Here is a 14,088-nt window from a genome sequence, read left to right as displayed (position 1 = left end):
TAGGCAACGTTTAATATCCATGGCCCCATAACTTAAAACCGTCCATACAGTTGCTCTGCTATTGACGGTAAAGAGCATATCGCAACAAACCAAAAACAAAATTAATTGACAATATTTATATTCAAAATAATAAGTAAAATTTTAGTATATTAATTAATTAATTATTTTAAAATTCAATTTTATTTTATAATAAAAAACATATGAAATTATAACATTCTAATTATGATAGAAAAAACGTATCAACAAAACACGAGGTATATATTGAATATAGAAACAAATAAACTTTCTATACTAGCGATGCATTTCGAACCCATATAGAAAATAATACTCATTACTTATGTATTTTGTTTTGAAAAATATGGACGTGTACCAAAAGTTCAATTAAATTAAGATGATAAATACACTTTGGGATAACCTAATGGTTTGAGCTTGAGACTTTCATGTTAGAGGTCTTAACTTCGAAACTTTTTCCTATTTTGTCATTTGGGTCGAGCTCGTCGCCGTGGTGCGGGTTACCTCTCCTATGTGATTTGCGAGCTATTATATAAGAGCGGGCGAGAATTTTATCTTGTGTGCCTGATGTGGGTTACCTTTCTTATATAATTTGCGATCTATTTATCTTATGCTCATCCAATTGATAGCACGACAATTACCTTTGTAGGATAAATTAAGTAATTTATAATTAAAAATAAATTATATTGCTCTTCATGGTAAAGGGCAAAAATGGAAAATTGAACAAGAAGAAGCCATTGGCCAATGGGGTGTAAGCTTGATGATGATGAAGAAATATTAATAAGAGGTGAATGGAGCAGAATATGAATTTAATTTACTTGTATTTATCAAAACATACTCCTAATTATTGTTCTCTCTCTTTCCTTTGTCTTTTGTTTATACTCTCCACTTTGTGGGAGCACAAAAAAGGTTCAGTTTCTCTTTCTAGAAGAAGAAGAATACTCAATTCTGAAAAAAATGGTGGCTTTATTCAATTTGATTCTTGAAATTGTCATGGAAATCTGACTTCTAAAGGGTATTTTCTTTATTTTTTTAATTCTTTCAATCTCCTTTTAATGGGTACCTGTAATTTACTTCTTCATAATTCTATTTTGATTTTACTCACAAATGCTCTCTTTCTTGTTCTGTTTGCTGTATCTCTCTTTTTTGTTCTGTTTTTTTTTCTTTTCTTTCTCAACTTCTTTCACATACACCCTGCTTTTTGCGTTTTTATTACAACTAGAAAAACTAATTTTTTTTATTCTTCTCGTAATTATGAAAGATTTTTTTTTTTTTGCTGTGTAATTAATCCCAAAACTATTTAATTGAAAAGTTTTCTTTTATGTGTTGTTAAAATTACTTGTTTGCTTAACATGATAGTATTGTTTGTCTTTGGCCAAAGTTTTGAATCTGATTTTTTTTTTTTATTTGTTTAAATCCTTTTGGAGTTTCTGCTATAGATCCAGTTTAGCATAATTTGTTTTTGACAGGGGAGTTTCAAGAATGATTTTGGAAATAGGGAAGTATGGGGTAAGGTTTGCCTACAATCTATCCTACAGTATTACTCTGGGTTTATTGTTGTTAGGTTTGAAATAGGGGGTTGCTAGTCTTGAAGTTAAAGCTAGGTCAATCCCAAAGCAGAGTCGAATTCAAGATTTGAACTTTATGGGTTCGAGATGCTACTAAACCAACTTGACTATCTGAGATAATAGTTTCTAAATTTAGTAATTGTACATATTTAGTAGATTTCTTAACATACATATAGGGTTTGAGTTAACTGGAAAGGAGACAAGAAATTGAATAGAAGGCATAAAGACAACAGAAACCGGGGTTTGAAGGATCTTTGTTCTGAGATGATATAAGTATTGTTCTCTAACATCTTTACAGGCATGACATAGAAGGATCGATGCCAGTGCTGAGAAATAGGCTATTGATTAAAACAAGAAAAAATGATTACCTTAACACTCAATCTTAAGACTATTAAATACATCCAATGATCCTCAACTATTTTTGCTCAATATTTCGGACTTGTGGAAATAGTCAGATTAAGATTAGCCATTTCGTAACCTTTTCAGTACTTGTGATTTTACCTCAATTATGGAAGTACATATATCCTAATTATTATGTGCCTTATTTTTAGAAATCTTGATTATAATTCAAGAAATCGGTGTCTAACACTCTTCTTAACAGCGGCTAATGGTACCTGTTGACATCATTAAATCAATATATGGTTCCTTAACATTGTTGCCCAACCTTTTGCCTATTTATGGTCCAGATTGAAGTAATTGCTGCCTTGTAATTGTCACTATCGGTGATCAAAGATCAGTTGCTAATGATCGGATAGCTTGGATGACATATATGCTGAGCTCGTTATATAATAATTTTAGATTTATCTTCAGTTTTGATTCTAAGAGTTATTTTTGTGTAGATATCATTCATTTGAAGCTTCTCCCTCACCTCTCTAGTATAGTGATCTTAGTTTTGCACACTGCTGAAATTTTTAAGGCTGTAGTCCCCTTCAAGCAAATGACCTTATTTATAATATTGCTAGTACTTCTTATCTAATTTTATAAAGATCATCCTTCTCTACCTCTATTTTCCTATTGGTTCTTGAATGATTCTGTTTCTCTTTCCCTTTATTTTCGCAGCCATTACAACCAGTTTCCTCCATCGAAATTTTTTTGCTCCCATTTAACTTTTGAAGGTCAAACTGCGCTTTTTATTGTTAACTTTGATTTATGTAGGATGCAACTTTTCTTTTTTGTTATGTTAAATAAAGAGAAGCAGATAATTTAGAAATACGGCCTTCTGTCTATTTATTGTTATAGATCTTTTATGGATCTTCATGGTGGTATAGATATTGCTTGTGATTGTTGATATTATGCTTCAGCCAAAAATGCCTTCCCATCTCCCATTTCTTAGCCATTGAGGAATTCTGACGTGCCGTTTTCTGTTTTTTTTTCTTTTTCAGGTTATAAAACTAAGATTTCTTCTGAGAGACATGATCTGCTATTCTCTTTTGGTATCTTCTGTCATCAGTTTTTAATCCCGAAACCTGCTTTGGTCTTATTACTGTATAAGAGCATTAAACAGCCCTTGATGCCCCTCTACAAGATTAGATAAAATGGATCGAGCAGACACATCAGGGTTTGTGAGTGGAGGAGGTAACTCATTAGGACTTAGTTTACTTACTTGCTTTGTTCTGATTTATGAGTTTCTCTATGAATATGTGATAAGATTATTTACTTGTGTTTTATTTTTCAGGTCAACGTTTTCTGTGTGTAGTATGATCACATCTATTGATCCTAATAAGAACAAAATGTACCGTGTTCCAGATGTTGATCTCACAAGGAGTGATACTACATTAAGATTAGATTGCTTTGGTTATGGAGGAAATGAGTGTGTCAGATTTGGAGGCAGTGAAACCAATAGCGGAAGCCATGTTATGCAACAGAATGCTATTGATGATGGGTGTAAATTGGTCCTTGGTTTGGGGCCAACACCTACAATATGTTCTAACGACTATTATCCTGGTGGATCTAATAAAAATAAAGGGTTTACAGCCTTGTTGAATCAGGGACAATTCTCTGAGAGTGATTCTATCCTCAAACTTGGCCTCTCAGGGAGCACCGGTGAAATTTCTAATGCACTTGACTTTTCGGCTATCACTCAGAGTACTGCTGGTGCACCTCATCATATCGATCAGCTGTCTTCGGATGGTAAAAGGCCGGCGGTCCCTATCCTGGACGAAGGTTCAACATCAGCCAAGAAGTCTGGTGGGTACATGCCTTCACTTCTTCTGGCTCCAAGAATTGAGAACAGCCAACTATCCTTCCAAAATAAGGAAGTTTCAGAGCTGGGTGCGAAATCCCATTTCCATCTCCCTGAGCTGAGCTCTGAGCCTTCTTGTATCTCTGACTACTCAATGAGTAACCTCTCTGAACCAACGACAATGGCTACATCCTCACGCAAAATGACCAATCCCAAGAGATGCAAGTTTCCAGGATGCTGCAAAGGAGCTCGAGGAGCGACAGGTCTTTGCATTGGGCATGGCGGAGGACAGAGATGCCAGAAACCTGGATGCAACAAAGGTTCCGAGAGTAGGACTGCATACTGCAAGGCCCATGGAGGAGGGAAGAGGTGCGAACACCTGGGATGCACTAAAAGTGCAGAAGGTAAGACCGACTACTGCATAGCACATGGTGGTGGAAGGCGTTGTGGCTTTCCTCAAGGTTGCACTAGAGCAGCACGTGGCAAGTCAGGCCTTTGCATCAAGCATGGTGGAGGTAAGAGGTGCAATGTGGAAGGATGCACCCGTAGTGCTGAGGGGAAAGTTGGGTTGTGCATTTCACATGGTGGTGGACGCCGTTGCCAATTCCCTAGTTGTTCAAAAGGTGCACAGGGGAGCACTTTGTTCTGCAAAGCACATGGTGGTGGAAAGCGTTGCATCTTTGCTGGCTGCACCAAAGGAGCTGAAGGGAGTACACCTCTTTGCAAAGCACATGGGGGTGGAAAGCGGTGTCTCTTTGATGGTGGTGGTATCTGCCCCAAAAGTGTACACGGAGGCACAAACTTTTGTGTTGCCCATGGTGGTGGGAAGAGGTGTTCTGTTCCAGGATGCACCAAGAGTGCTCGAGGGCGTACAGATTGTTGTGTTAGGCATGGGGGAGGGAAACGCTGCAAGTTTGAAAACTGTGAAAAGAGTGCTCAAGGTAGCACCGACTTTTGCAAGGCTCATGGTGGTGGTAAGCGTTGCAGCTGGGGAGAGGGGAAATGCGAGAAGTTTGCTAGGGGCAGAGGAGGGCTATGTGCTGCTCATAGCAGCTTGTTACATGGGAGGAATACGAATAAAGGAGGCATGATTGGACCAGGACTTTTCCATGGACTGGTCCCTGCTGCCTCCCCTATAAAGAGCACTTTTGAGAACAATCGTTCTTCGTCTATGGTGAGCATGGTATCAGATTCAGTTCATTCGCTCAATAAGCCAGCTGAACGGCAGCTACTTATACCACCACAGGTATTGGTACCCTTGTCAATGAAGGCCTCACTAACTTGTTCAGAGAAGCTGGATGACAGAAGCATCAACCTTGGGATTGGAAGAAGCAACACAAACAGCAACTTTGAGTTTGTTGTCCCAGAGGGCAGAGTTCATGGTGGTGGCCTAATGACTTTGCTTGGGGGAAACCTGAAAAATGCAATAATGTGAAGAAATATGTTCACTCTGCTGTGGGAAGACGATAAATTTGTGAATTTCTACTCTTTGGAACTCTGTATAAATGTTTGTATCAGTTTTGTGAGACTCCTCTCTGTTAAATACTTAGGGTATAATATTGTAACCTGTAATTGTTATTTGTTTTATTCCTTATTTTGGCTTCACAATCTCTCTTCATAATATCTCCATTTGGTGGACATTTTTTTTTCTTTTTGGTTAGTTGCTAGTAATAATTTTCTTGGTGGATCAGCTGATGTAATGTAATTATGCTATCTATTACTGAAATAAGAAATGTGAACCATATCATATATGTGTTCATACAAGTGCTTTCCTATACAACAATCCTTATTTATTACAGATACTTTATGTGAGTTGAGTGTTTGATTAGTGGAGTCTTAGAGTTTATTTGGTCTAAAGTGAATTTATTAACACTCCTGAATTAAGAAAATGAAGAAGTAGTGAACTTTCTGTCGATGATACACTCACTGGAATACTCATTATTTTTGTCCTGAAAAATTAACATGTTACATGGACAAAACATGATCATACCATATTTTACAACAGCAAACTCGATGTAATCTCATGACTGGCATATGTGGAGGATAATGTATACATAATAGACTTTATCTCTATCCTGAAATGTAGAGAAATTGTTCTCAATAACCCTCGGCTCAAGGAAAAGCAATTAGAAGCATATCAAAAAGGAAATGACCTAGTGGAGAAAGGAGCATAAGTGTAACAAAATACTACGATAAAGCAAGGTACAAGAAACAATAGATAGTCACATAAAGCAAAAGACAAGAATAATACTATGACTAACTAGTTAACTAGTATGTAAGGAAAAATGAGACAATGTTCATCTACATACAAATCCTCACTACAACAAGAACAACTTTGTAGCAGCAATAAATAAACACAGTAATATAGAGTGCTAAAGTTTTTACCTTCATTAGTTAAGTGTCATTAGATTCAATGTTACAAAGAGTGTTAATTACCGATAAAAATAAATATTTAGCGACAATTGCTAATTAATTACAATTTAACATCATTTTTTTGATATAGTGCCTTTACTCTAGACCTCTCATTTAAGGTCAATGTCCTCCGTAAGTTAGAACAATACCGCATTTAAAAAAGAGATAGTTTGGATATGAACAGGGAGGATTAGTTTACATGCTTACTTGTCCATGATACATAGTGTGAATTGAGTATATGGGCCTGAGTACCCAGATAATAAGCCCATGAAAGGGAAAGCCCAAGTAGTAAGTGGGTATGGCCCATGATTTATGAGTGATTTGGTGGATGTACTGAAGATAAGATGAAGATAATGCTGGCTGCAGTTCCATCTTTAGTTAGCTTATCCACATTCCAATTATTCTTTTTTTGGTTCCTTTCATTTGTCTATACTTCTCTTTAAATATTAAAAAACTTAAAATAATTGCATACCATAAGGTGAAAATTACTAATATATCTTTCCGCTCTTAAATTAGAGTCTTTTAGATGAAATAATCGATAACAAAGAGTATTTTCCTCGGAGATAAACTTACTAATACATAATTAAATTAATCGAATTTCAAAAATATATAAAAAAAAAACACATGTCAAATAGTATAAAACAGAACACAATTTCCTAAAAACGACAACTGGTGGTTCGTGCTCTCTTACTCCAACCCCACACACAAAAAAAGTAGTACTCTGTGATATTTTCAGCCTCCACGTGGCTCATTTTTTTCATTTCACAGAATCCTTCGAATTCTCAATTTTCTTTTATCTTGTGGTATATCTTTTTTTTTCTCTCGAATTTATATTATCATGTTACAGTCTTAAAATCACAAAATTAATATACAACTCAAAGTATTTATATGTTTTCTAATTTAAGATTATAAGATTTTTTATTTTATTTTTTAACAAAATTTATATCAAATCATAATCAGACAGTAAATAAATTAAAATAGAAAGAGTATGATCTAATCTAATCCAATAGTTTCTATTATTGGAGTTGTAACAAATTTTTCGTATTATCGAAAGCTCCATTAAGTAATTGGTTATCTTAAGAATGCAAGTGATGATCAGTCCATATAGTTAGGCAAAAAGTGAAGCACATCACATTATGAAGTTTCGTGGATAAAGATAGAGTTTGCTTCTTACCACTAACACTCAAAAAAAAAAAGTGGCCCTCCACGAATTATATGATATATCCACATTATACAAAGAAAATAAATTATTTTTTTATGAAAAAGAAATGACACAACAATGTAGTCATCACTTGTTCACACTTCACAACTAGAGATTTAATCACTTCAAAATTCAATTACGGCTCTTTCTTTCTTTTTTAACACACGCACAAGTATAAGAATGATGCTTGAGTGCACCGTTGGTTAACTTTTCATTAATCTTTGTAATGATGTTTTATTTCCCACATAAATTGTTTGAGATAATTATTATTTGTCACTATTTTGGAAAAGAATATTTATTAGTCTTAGTCAAATTAAAAGTATTTGTCTAAACTTTAAAATCATTATGTATTTCTTTCTTAAATATCTCATCGAATTATAGGTAATTATAATTATCATAACATGAAAACATTAGGTTTTGTACTATCATAGATATTATGGTGTTTTCTTTGGATTACTTGTGCTAAATCTATTCAAGAAACCCCCCGCCCCAAACACACACACAAAAAGACAATAAGTTTAACTAATATTTTTACTGTAAGTAAAAAAAAAAAAGAACTATGGAATATATATTGATTTATATATATATATTACTACCTAGATCATGTGTAGTATAGACGCTTGCCTTACAATTGACTCTTTGTTAATAATATAATTGCCTAAATATATTTTTTAAAAGTAAATCTGAATGTAATTTCTTTTTTTTTTTTTAATAAAAATGATCTTATATTAAAATTCAAATATGAAATTTTCAGTTAAAATTTAAAAAGTATTTATTAATACATCACAATCTTGATTAGTATTCATGCTTTTTAAATTTTAATATAATTATATGAACCTTGCTCATCTAAGCAAGTTGCAATATATGTATATCCCAGAGTGGTGAAAGAGACATCCTATATAATTATCAAGGCAGGAGATCATTAATCAGCTTCCAATTAATTGGATTTATACCAAACAGAGAGCATGACCAAAACAAAAGGGCCATATTGTGAGGTGTACATTTTCTTTTCTTTTTTTTCACAATGACAGTAATTTTTAAAGTGAAAAAAAGGAAGAGGTCACTATCTTGTTTGAAGAATTTCTAGTCTATTTTATCATTATTACTTACTGCCATCATAACTCAGAGCAGTTTAGCTATATATATATGCCCATGGACACATTCTTGAATGTCCATCAGAAGAATCCAATAATAATGCCTTGCACAGTACCTATATTGTAGTTGTGGCATGGGCGCACCACATAAAAAATAAAATAAAAGAAAGATTCTTTCGCACGAAATTTTGTGCAATCTTACAAAAAGGTGTTCTCTCCGATATAAACAAATTAATTGAGATATTTCATATCCTTTACTATACACAATTATTAAAAATAGGAAAAATCGTATGTATAGCCAACTAATAACCTAAATTAAATGGAATAGCTAGGGTTTGATTTAATTGTGATCCATAGCAAGCATTAGCTAAAATTTGCCAACGTCTCTCTCCCAAAAATCTCGCTCGCCTCTCTCGCTTTATACACAGAAGTGTATAATTCGGTTTCTGTTTTGTATAAAGCAAGAGAAAATTGTATATACACATGCAAAAATGTATATCTTCGTGTTATACACTTAATCATACAATTTACAAACATTTTACTTCAAATATTGCAGAGAAAAAGGCCAACGAATTATACAATTGCAGTGAAATACAATTTTTTCTAGCTTTATATAACAGAAGTATATATATTGTGTTTCTGTTTTTGTAGAAAGCGAGAAAAACATATATCTTCTAGCTATACACTTATAATTATGCAATATACATACATTTCAATTCGATTCAACTGTATGCAAAACAAATTATACAATTGCAGCGAAATAGGCCAGCGAATTATACAATTTAGGCCAGCGAATTATACAATTGTATATGTATAGCAAATTATACAGTTTTAAGTTTGCTATGGAGCGCAATTATGTAAAGTTTGCTATAGCATACAAATATGAATTTTTTGTTTACTATATGTGAAAGTTGCCCTTAAAAATATTAGTTTAAAAGCCCATTAAAAAAAGATAATTTTAAAAAATAATGGTAATACGAAAATTAATCTATTTTGAATTATAAAAGAAAGTGTCTAACATTTATTTATAATTGATTAGAGCTAAGTTAATTCGAAATTTGAAGATAGAGACACCATTAATGGTGACTCAAAGGTAAGACTAAGTAAAGATATCCCAACAAATGTTAATAGTGAATTTTATGCACTTGAAATAATATTGAACATTATTAAAAAAAAAATTATCTTACTTTTTATTAAAAATATTTTAGAAAGTTGAATTAACCAATTCAAATATTCATATTGATAAATAAAGTTTTTTACATCAACATTCAACTTAATATATTAAAAACAAATATCTAACCTAACATTAACTAACTAGAACTAATCCTTAAATAAATAACAATATCATTATGTGAAATTAAACATTTATTGTCATTTAAGAAGTACTAGAGAGAGTATCAATTTGTTGGATAATTAGTCCATGAACCTGATAGTTAGTCTCTTAAACATTAATTATCAACAATAATCAAAGGAAAAGAATATGATAAAAAAACATTATTCTTAATGATTATGATTTTTAATATACAATTGGTTGGAGAAATTAGAAATGTAAATGAGAAACATTGAGATTAACTAATGGGACCAAGATAAATGTAATACTTGTTAACTTTATCCAAATCCATTCTCATGAATAACAATCTGATTATTTTTTCATTACACAAAAGAAAGAAAAGCAAAACCAAGAACTCAATTATTTTAAGAAATTACTTAATAGGTATATCTATTTTAGGGACCAAGTAAAAAGAGGTAAACAAATTTTGTTTTATAATTTTGATTTGCATCTTCGAAGGATTGATTGAACTAAATAAATGTGACCTCCATTATGTTGTAATCCAGAAACCATTCATTTTGGTCTTGGTATTCATACATCTCCAACATCAATAAACAAAACAATCGTAAATATTAATGTTTAACTACTCATCGTCACGTTTCTTTATAAAGTCTTTTGAAAAATTTACTATTTTATTTTAAATTTTTTTAAAAGATTATATATAAAAAAATTAAGAAAATTGAACATATAACAATAATTTGCAACTCTTTTTACTAAACTATGTAATATGATTATTTAACTTTATTGGTTGTATAACTAAAACCATTAATTTATAACATGACTGATTTATTTGTGATTTAAAAAAAATACAACTCATCATCTGAATAAAATTACCAACATTACATGGAGACTTTATTCATCATAAACCATTTTTTGACATACACAAAGAACATGAAATCCCATAATTACATTCACAAATAAACATTGAAGATAAGCATAAACGTATTATGGAATATGTGTAGGCAAATCTATTCTTAATGAATTATCACCATCACTGTTCTATTGGCAACCAAGGAGTGTACCTAAGAAAGTAAGATTTCAACAAGTTGCATCTACAAGTCAAACTCAAGTTGTAACATGATATATTGTTTTAAATTACAAAAGATTGATCAACAAGATACATCTTAGAAAATTACATCAATATTTCATTATTTAATTAGATAAAACTTTAGATCTTCCAATAGTAGTAAGCCGCACATAATACATAGATTATATACAAATCATTTTGTAAGTACAGTATAATCACCTTGTTTCTGAAGTCATGTCCTACCATAGTAGGTCTAGCCCAAGGATTAACAAACATTTTGAAAAAGTCATAAATATGTACTCCCTCCGTCTCAAACGCTTTTTAAATTTCGAAATTTAAAAAAATTTATTTTAAAATTTTCTAAATATTTTAAATTAACAATTATTATAACTTATAATACCTTTTTATGTCGTTTATAAATAATATAAACTTCATTTCAAAAAATTTAAAATTTTCATGCACAAATCTTCGATCAAATTTTAACTGTTTAACTTTCGAAAAATAAAAGATGTCATAAATTGTGACGTAGGAAGTAAATAAATTTACAATTCTGTTTACACAATAGAAAATAATTATAATAAGATGGACGATAATTAATATGAGACAGAAAAAATATTTTTCTTTTCCATATTTCACTTAGCTTTTTTAAAACTTACATTAAAACTTTTGACTAAATTATTAATTGTGAAACTCAAAAATTTTAATTAAAAATAAAGCAGTTCGATCGGTAAAAAAAAAAACTGATGTCATAATCGAATAGAAGGAGGTCCCATTATATTGTTTTTGGATCCAAAGAATGAGATAAATAGGTAGAGGCACCCGCCGCCTTGGAGTAGAGCCGCCACTCAAATATTTGATTTACTTATTACTATTGTTTTTTGTTTGTTAAAAAAATAAAGCAAAACCTTGTTTGAAGCAAAACACAGTATGGTTATGATGATTCCCTAAAATTAAACACACTCTCCATTATATATCTTTGTGTATAAATATCTGAGTTCCTCCATATCCCCTTCTACTCTACCAAAAAAAATACATATTAAATAGTATATCATTCATTTTTTCAAATTAAATGGGAGATAGTAATGTGAAGTTGCCACCTGGATTTCGATTTTACCCGACAGATGAAGAATTAGTTGTTCATTTTCTTCAACGCAAAGCTGCTCTTTTACCTTGCCATCCTGATGTCATTCCTGATCTTAATCTTTACCCTTATGATCCTTGGGACTTAGATGGTACATTTTTCTATTCTTTTCCTTTCACGTTAGAGTCTGATTCTTTTGTTGTTTTTTTTTAAAAAATAATATATCATATCATTAGTTATGTTGTGCAGGAAAAGCAATGGTAGAAGGAAATAAATGGTATTTCTATAGCAGGAGAACACAGAGTAGAATCACTGAAAATGGATATTGGAAATCATTAGGAGTTGATGAACCAATATTTTCAACAGGTCACAATAATAATAATAATAATATTGTTGGTATGAAGAAATATTATGCTTTTTATCTAGGTGAGCTACCAGAAGGTGTCAAAACAAATTGGGTAATGCAAGAATTTAGTCTTAATTCTGAATCTTCTTCTGGAAGTAGTCGTTCATCTTCTAAAAGAAGAACCCGTTCCAAAATTGTAAGTATATATATTCATTTTTAACATAGGTATGAATTAATTCAATATTATTTTGAATTAATTTATTTTTTTATTTGGAGTTCCAGGACTATAGTGGATGGGTAATATGTCGTGTATACGAACACAATTATGATAATGATGATGATAATAATGGACCGGAGCTATCATGCTTGGATGAAGTTTTTCTATCGCTAGATGATCTTGATGAAATTAGTTTACCGCACTAGATTATTAATTAATTAATTGTATAATTAGATCCAATAAGTTTGGATCTAATTACATTTCTGTTTCCAGCTAGCCAGCCACCCTTTAATTTCCATAGTAAATGAAAACAGTGTAGTATGTAACAAAATTAAGATCATCATTATGCAATGTTGATATATATATCGAAGAAATTTTTATTTTCCTTATTGGATTTTTATTTTTATTTTATGGAATAAATAAAATGAATTATTTTGAGAATTATTACAATGTGATGTGTAGTTAGCTAGATCCATATCATGCCATGTGTACAAGAAAATCCAGATATGATCTGCGAAATGTAACCACATGCATTGCAATTTATCCACTCTATATATACTACTATCTTATGGCCCTACGTAAATACTGTTGCTTCTAAAATTTGTCCACTCGATGGTTATACCAATATTGCTTCTATGTTTTTTATTAAATGGTCTTTCATTTATTTATTTCCTCACAAACTTAATTCATATAAGTTTTTTCACTATTTACCTATTTGATTTTTGATATATTTTCTTATTATTTATCGTCTTTATATTATACGGAATATTTTATTGTTATTTATATATAGAGTCAACCTCTGGGTGCTAAATTTTCATTTAGTGTCAAGTTCGGTTGCATCCAATATTTGTCGCAAAATTCTCAAACTATATGTGCTTAAAAAAAAGTTACATATACTATTTTATTACTCTATCTATCTGTCAAACTATTAGTATGTTTTATTTTGCTTTAATTCTGACATATATCTCATTTCAATTATATTTAGTATTAATTAATTTCAATTACGGATTGAATAATGGGTACATATCAAGAACGAATTAACGTGAGCAATTTTTTGATTGGCCAAACACATATACATAATACAATCTTTTTAATTTTTTCATGAAATTATTTTTAACTTAACCTTGTTTCATTTTATACGGCAACTCCATTCTCTATGTATTCATATCATTACTTTTCACACTGGTATGATACAAATGCAATGAGATAATTGAATACTTAAACAATATTAAAATTATATGTATCGATATGCGACAATATAATCTTACGTTGTAAATGATGGAAGTTGTCACGTGAAGGAAGTATTGGATTAAGGCCAAAACCCAAAAGGGGAGAAAGAAAGAAAGAAAAAATTATTTTCTTCCTTTTGAGATGTGTTACTTGTACTACTACTACTACACTACTCTACTGCTAAGTATTTCAGTAGCCTTTTTAGCTTTTATGTGTTATGATGGATATTTGGTAGTTGTCTTGTGTCACCAAGTTAAGGAACATTTTTTTAATTTCTACCTTTTTTCTTATTTTATTTTATGATTTAATATTGGTGGTTGCTTATGTAAGCATCGTATCATGTTTATGTAAGCATTTCCTCTTAATTCTTTCACACACACGTGATGGA

The 14,088-nt window shown here is 31.3% G+C and overlaps 2 protein-coding genes across 5 annotated transcripts; both read left to right on the top strand.

The window, feature by feature from the left end:
• Positions 1-578: 578 nt before the first annotated feature.
• On the top strand, positions 579-5,539 carry LOC101246968 (uncharacterized). Of its 4 annotated transcripts, none has more exons than XM_069292932.1 (3): positions 579-799; positions 2,963-3,155; positions 3,256-5,539. In XM_069292932.1, exon 3 carries the CDS (start codon positions 3,278-3,280, stop codon positions 5,195-5,197), a length of 1,920 nt encoding a protein of 639 aa, XP_069149033.1. In that variant the 5' UTR covers positions 579-799; positions 2,963-3,155; positions 3,256-3,277; the 3' UTR covers positions 5,198-5,539. The 4 variants fall into 4 exon arrangements, with proteins under 4 accessions (XP_069149033.1, XP_004230554.1, XP_069149032.1 ...); XM_004230506.5 differs by having other exon boundaries at positions 629-1,027; XM_069292931.1 differs by lacking the exon at positions 579-799 and adding an exon at positions 818-1,027 and having other exon boundaries at positions 2,182-3,155.
• Positions 5,540-11,629: 6,090 nt separating this feature from the next.
• Positions 11,630-12,859, top strand: LOC101246188 (NAC domain-containing protein 104). Its single transcript, XM_004230592.5, has 3 exons — positions 11,630-12,058; positions 12,157-12,449; positions 12,536-12,859. The coding sequence occupies exons 1-3, from the start codon at positions 11,896-11,898 to the stop codon at positions 12,674-12,676; spliced, it is 597 nt and encodes a 198-aa protein (XP_004230640.1). The 5' UTR covers positions 11,630-11,895; the 3' UTR covers positions 12,677-12,859.
• Positions 12,860-14,088: the final 1,229 nt, after the last annotated feature.

Source organism: Solanum lycopersicum, chromosome 1, assembly GCF_036512215.1.
Source record: "Solanum lycopersicum chromosome 1, SLM_r2.1".
In the NCBI taxonomy this organism is placed as follows: Eukaryota; Viridiplantae; Streptophyta; class Magnoliopsida; order Solanales; family Solanaceae; genus Solanum; species Solanum lycopersicum.
This window is presented reverse-complemented; position numbering and strand designations above follow the sequence as displayed.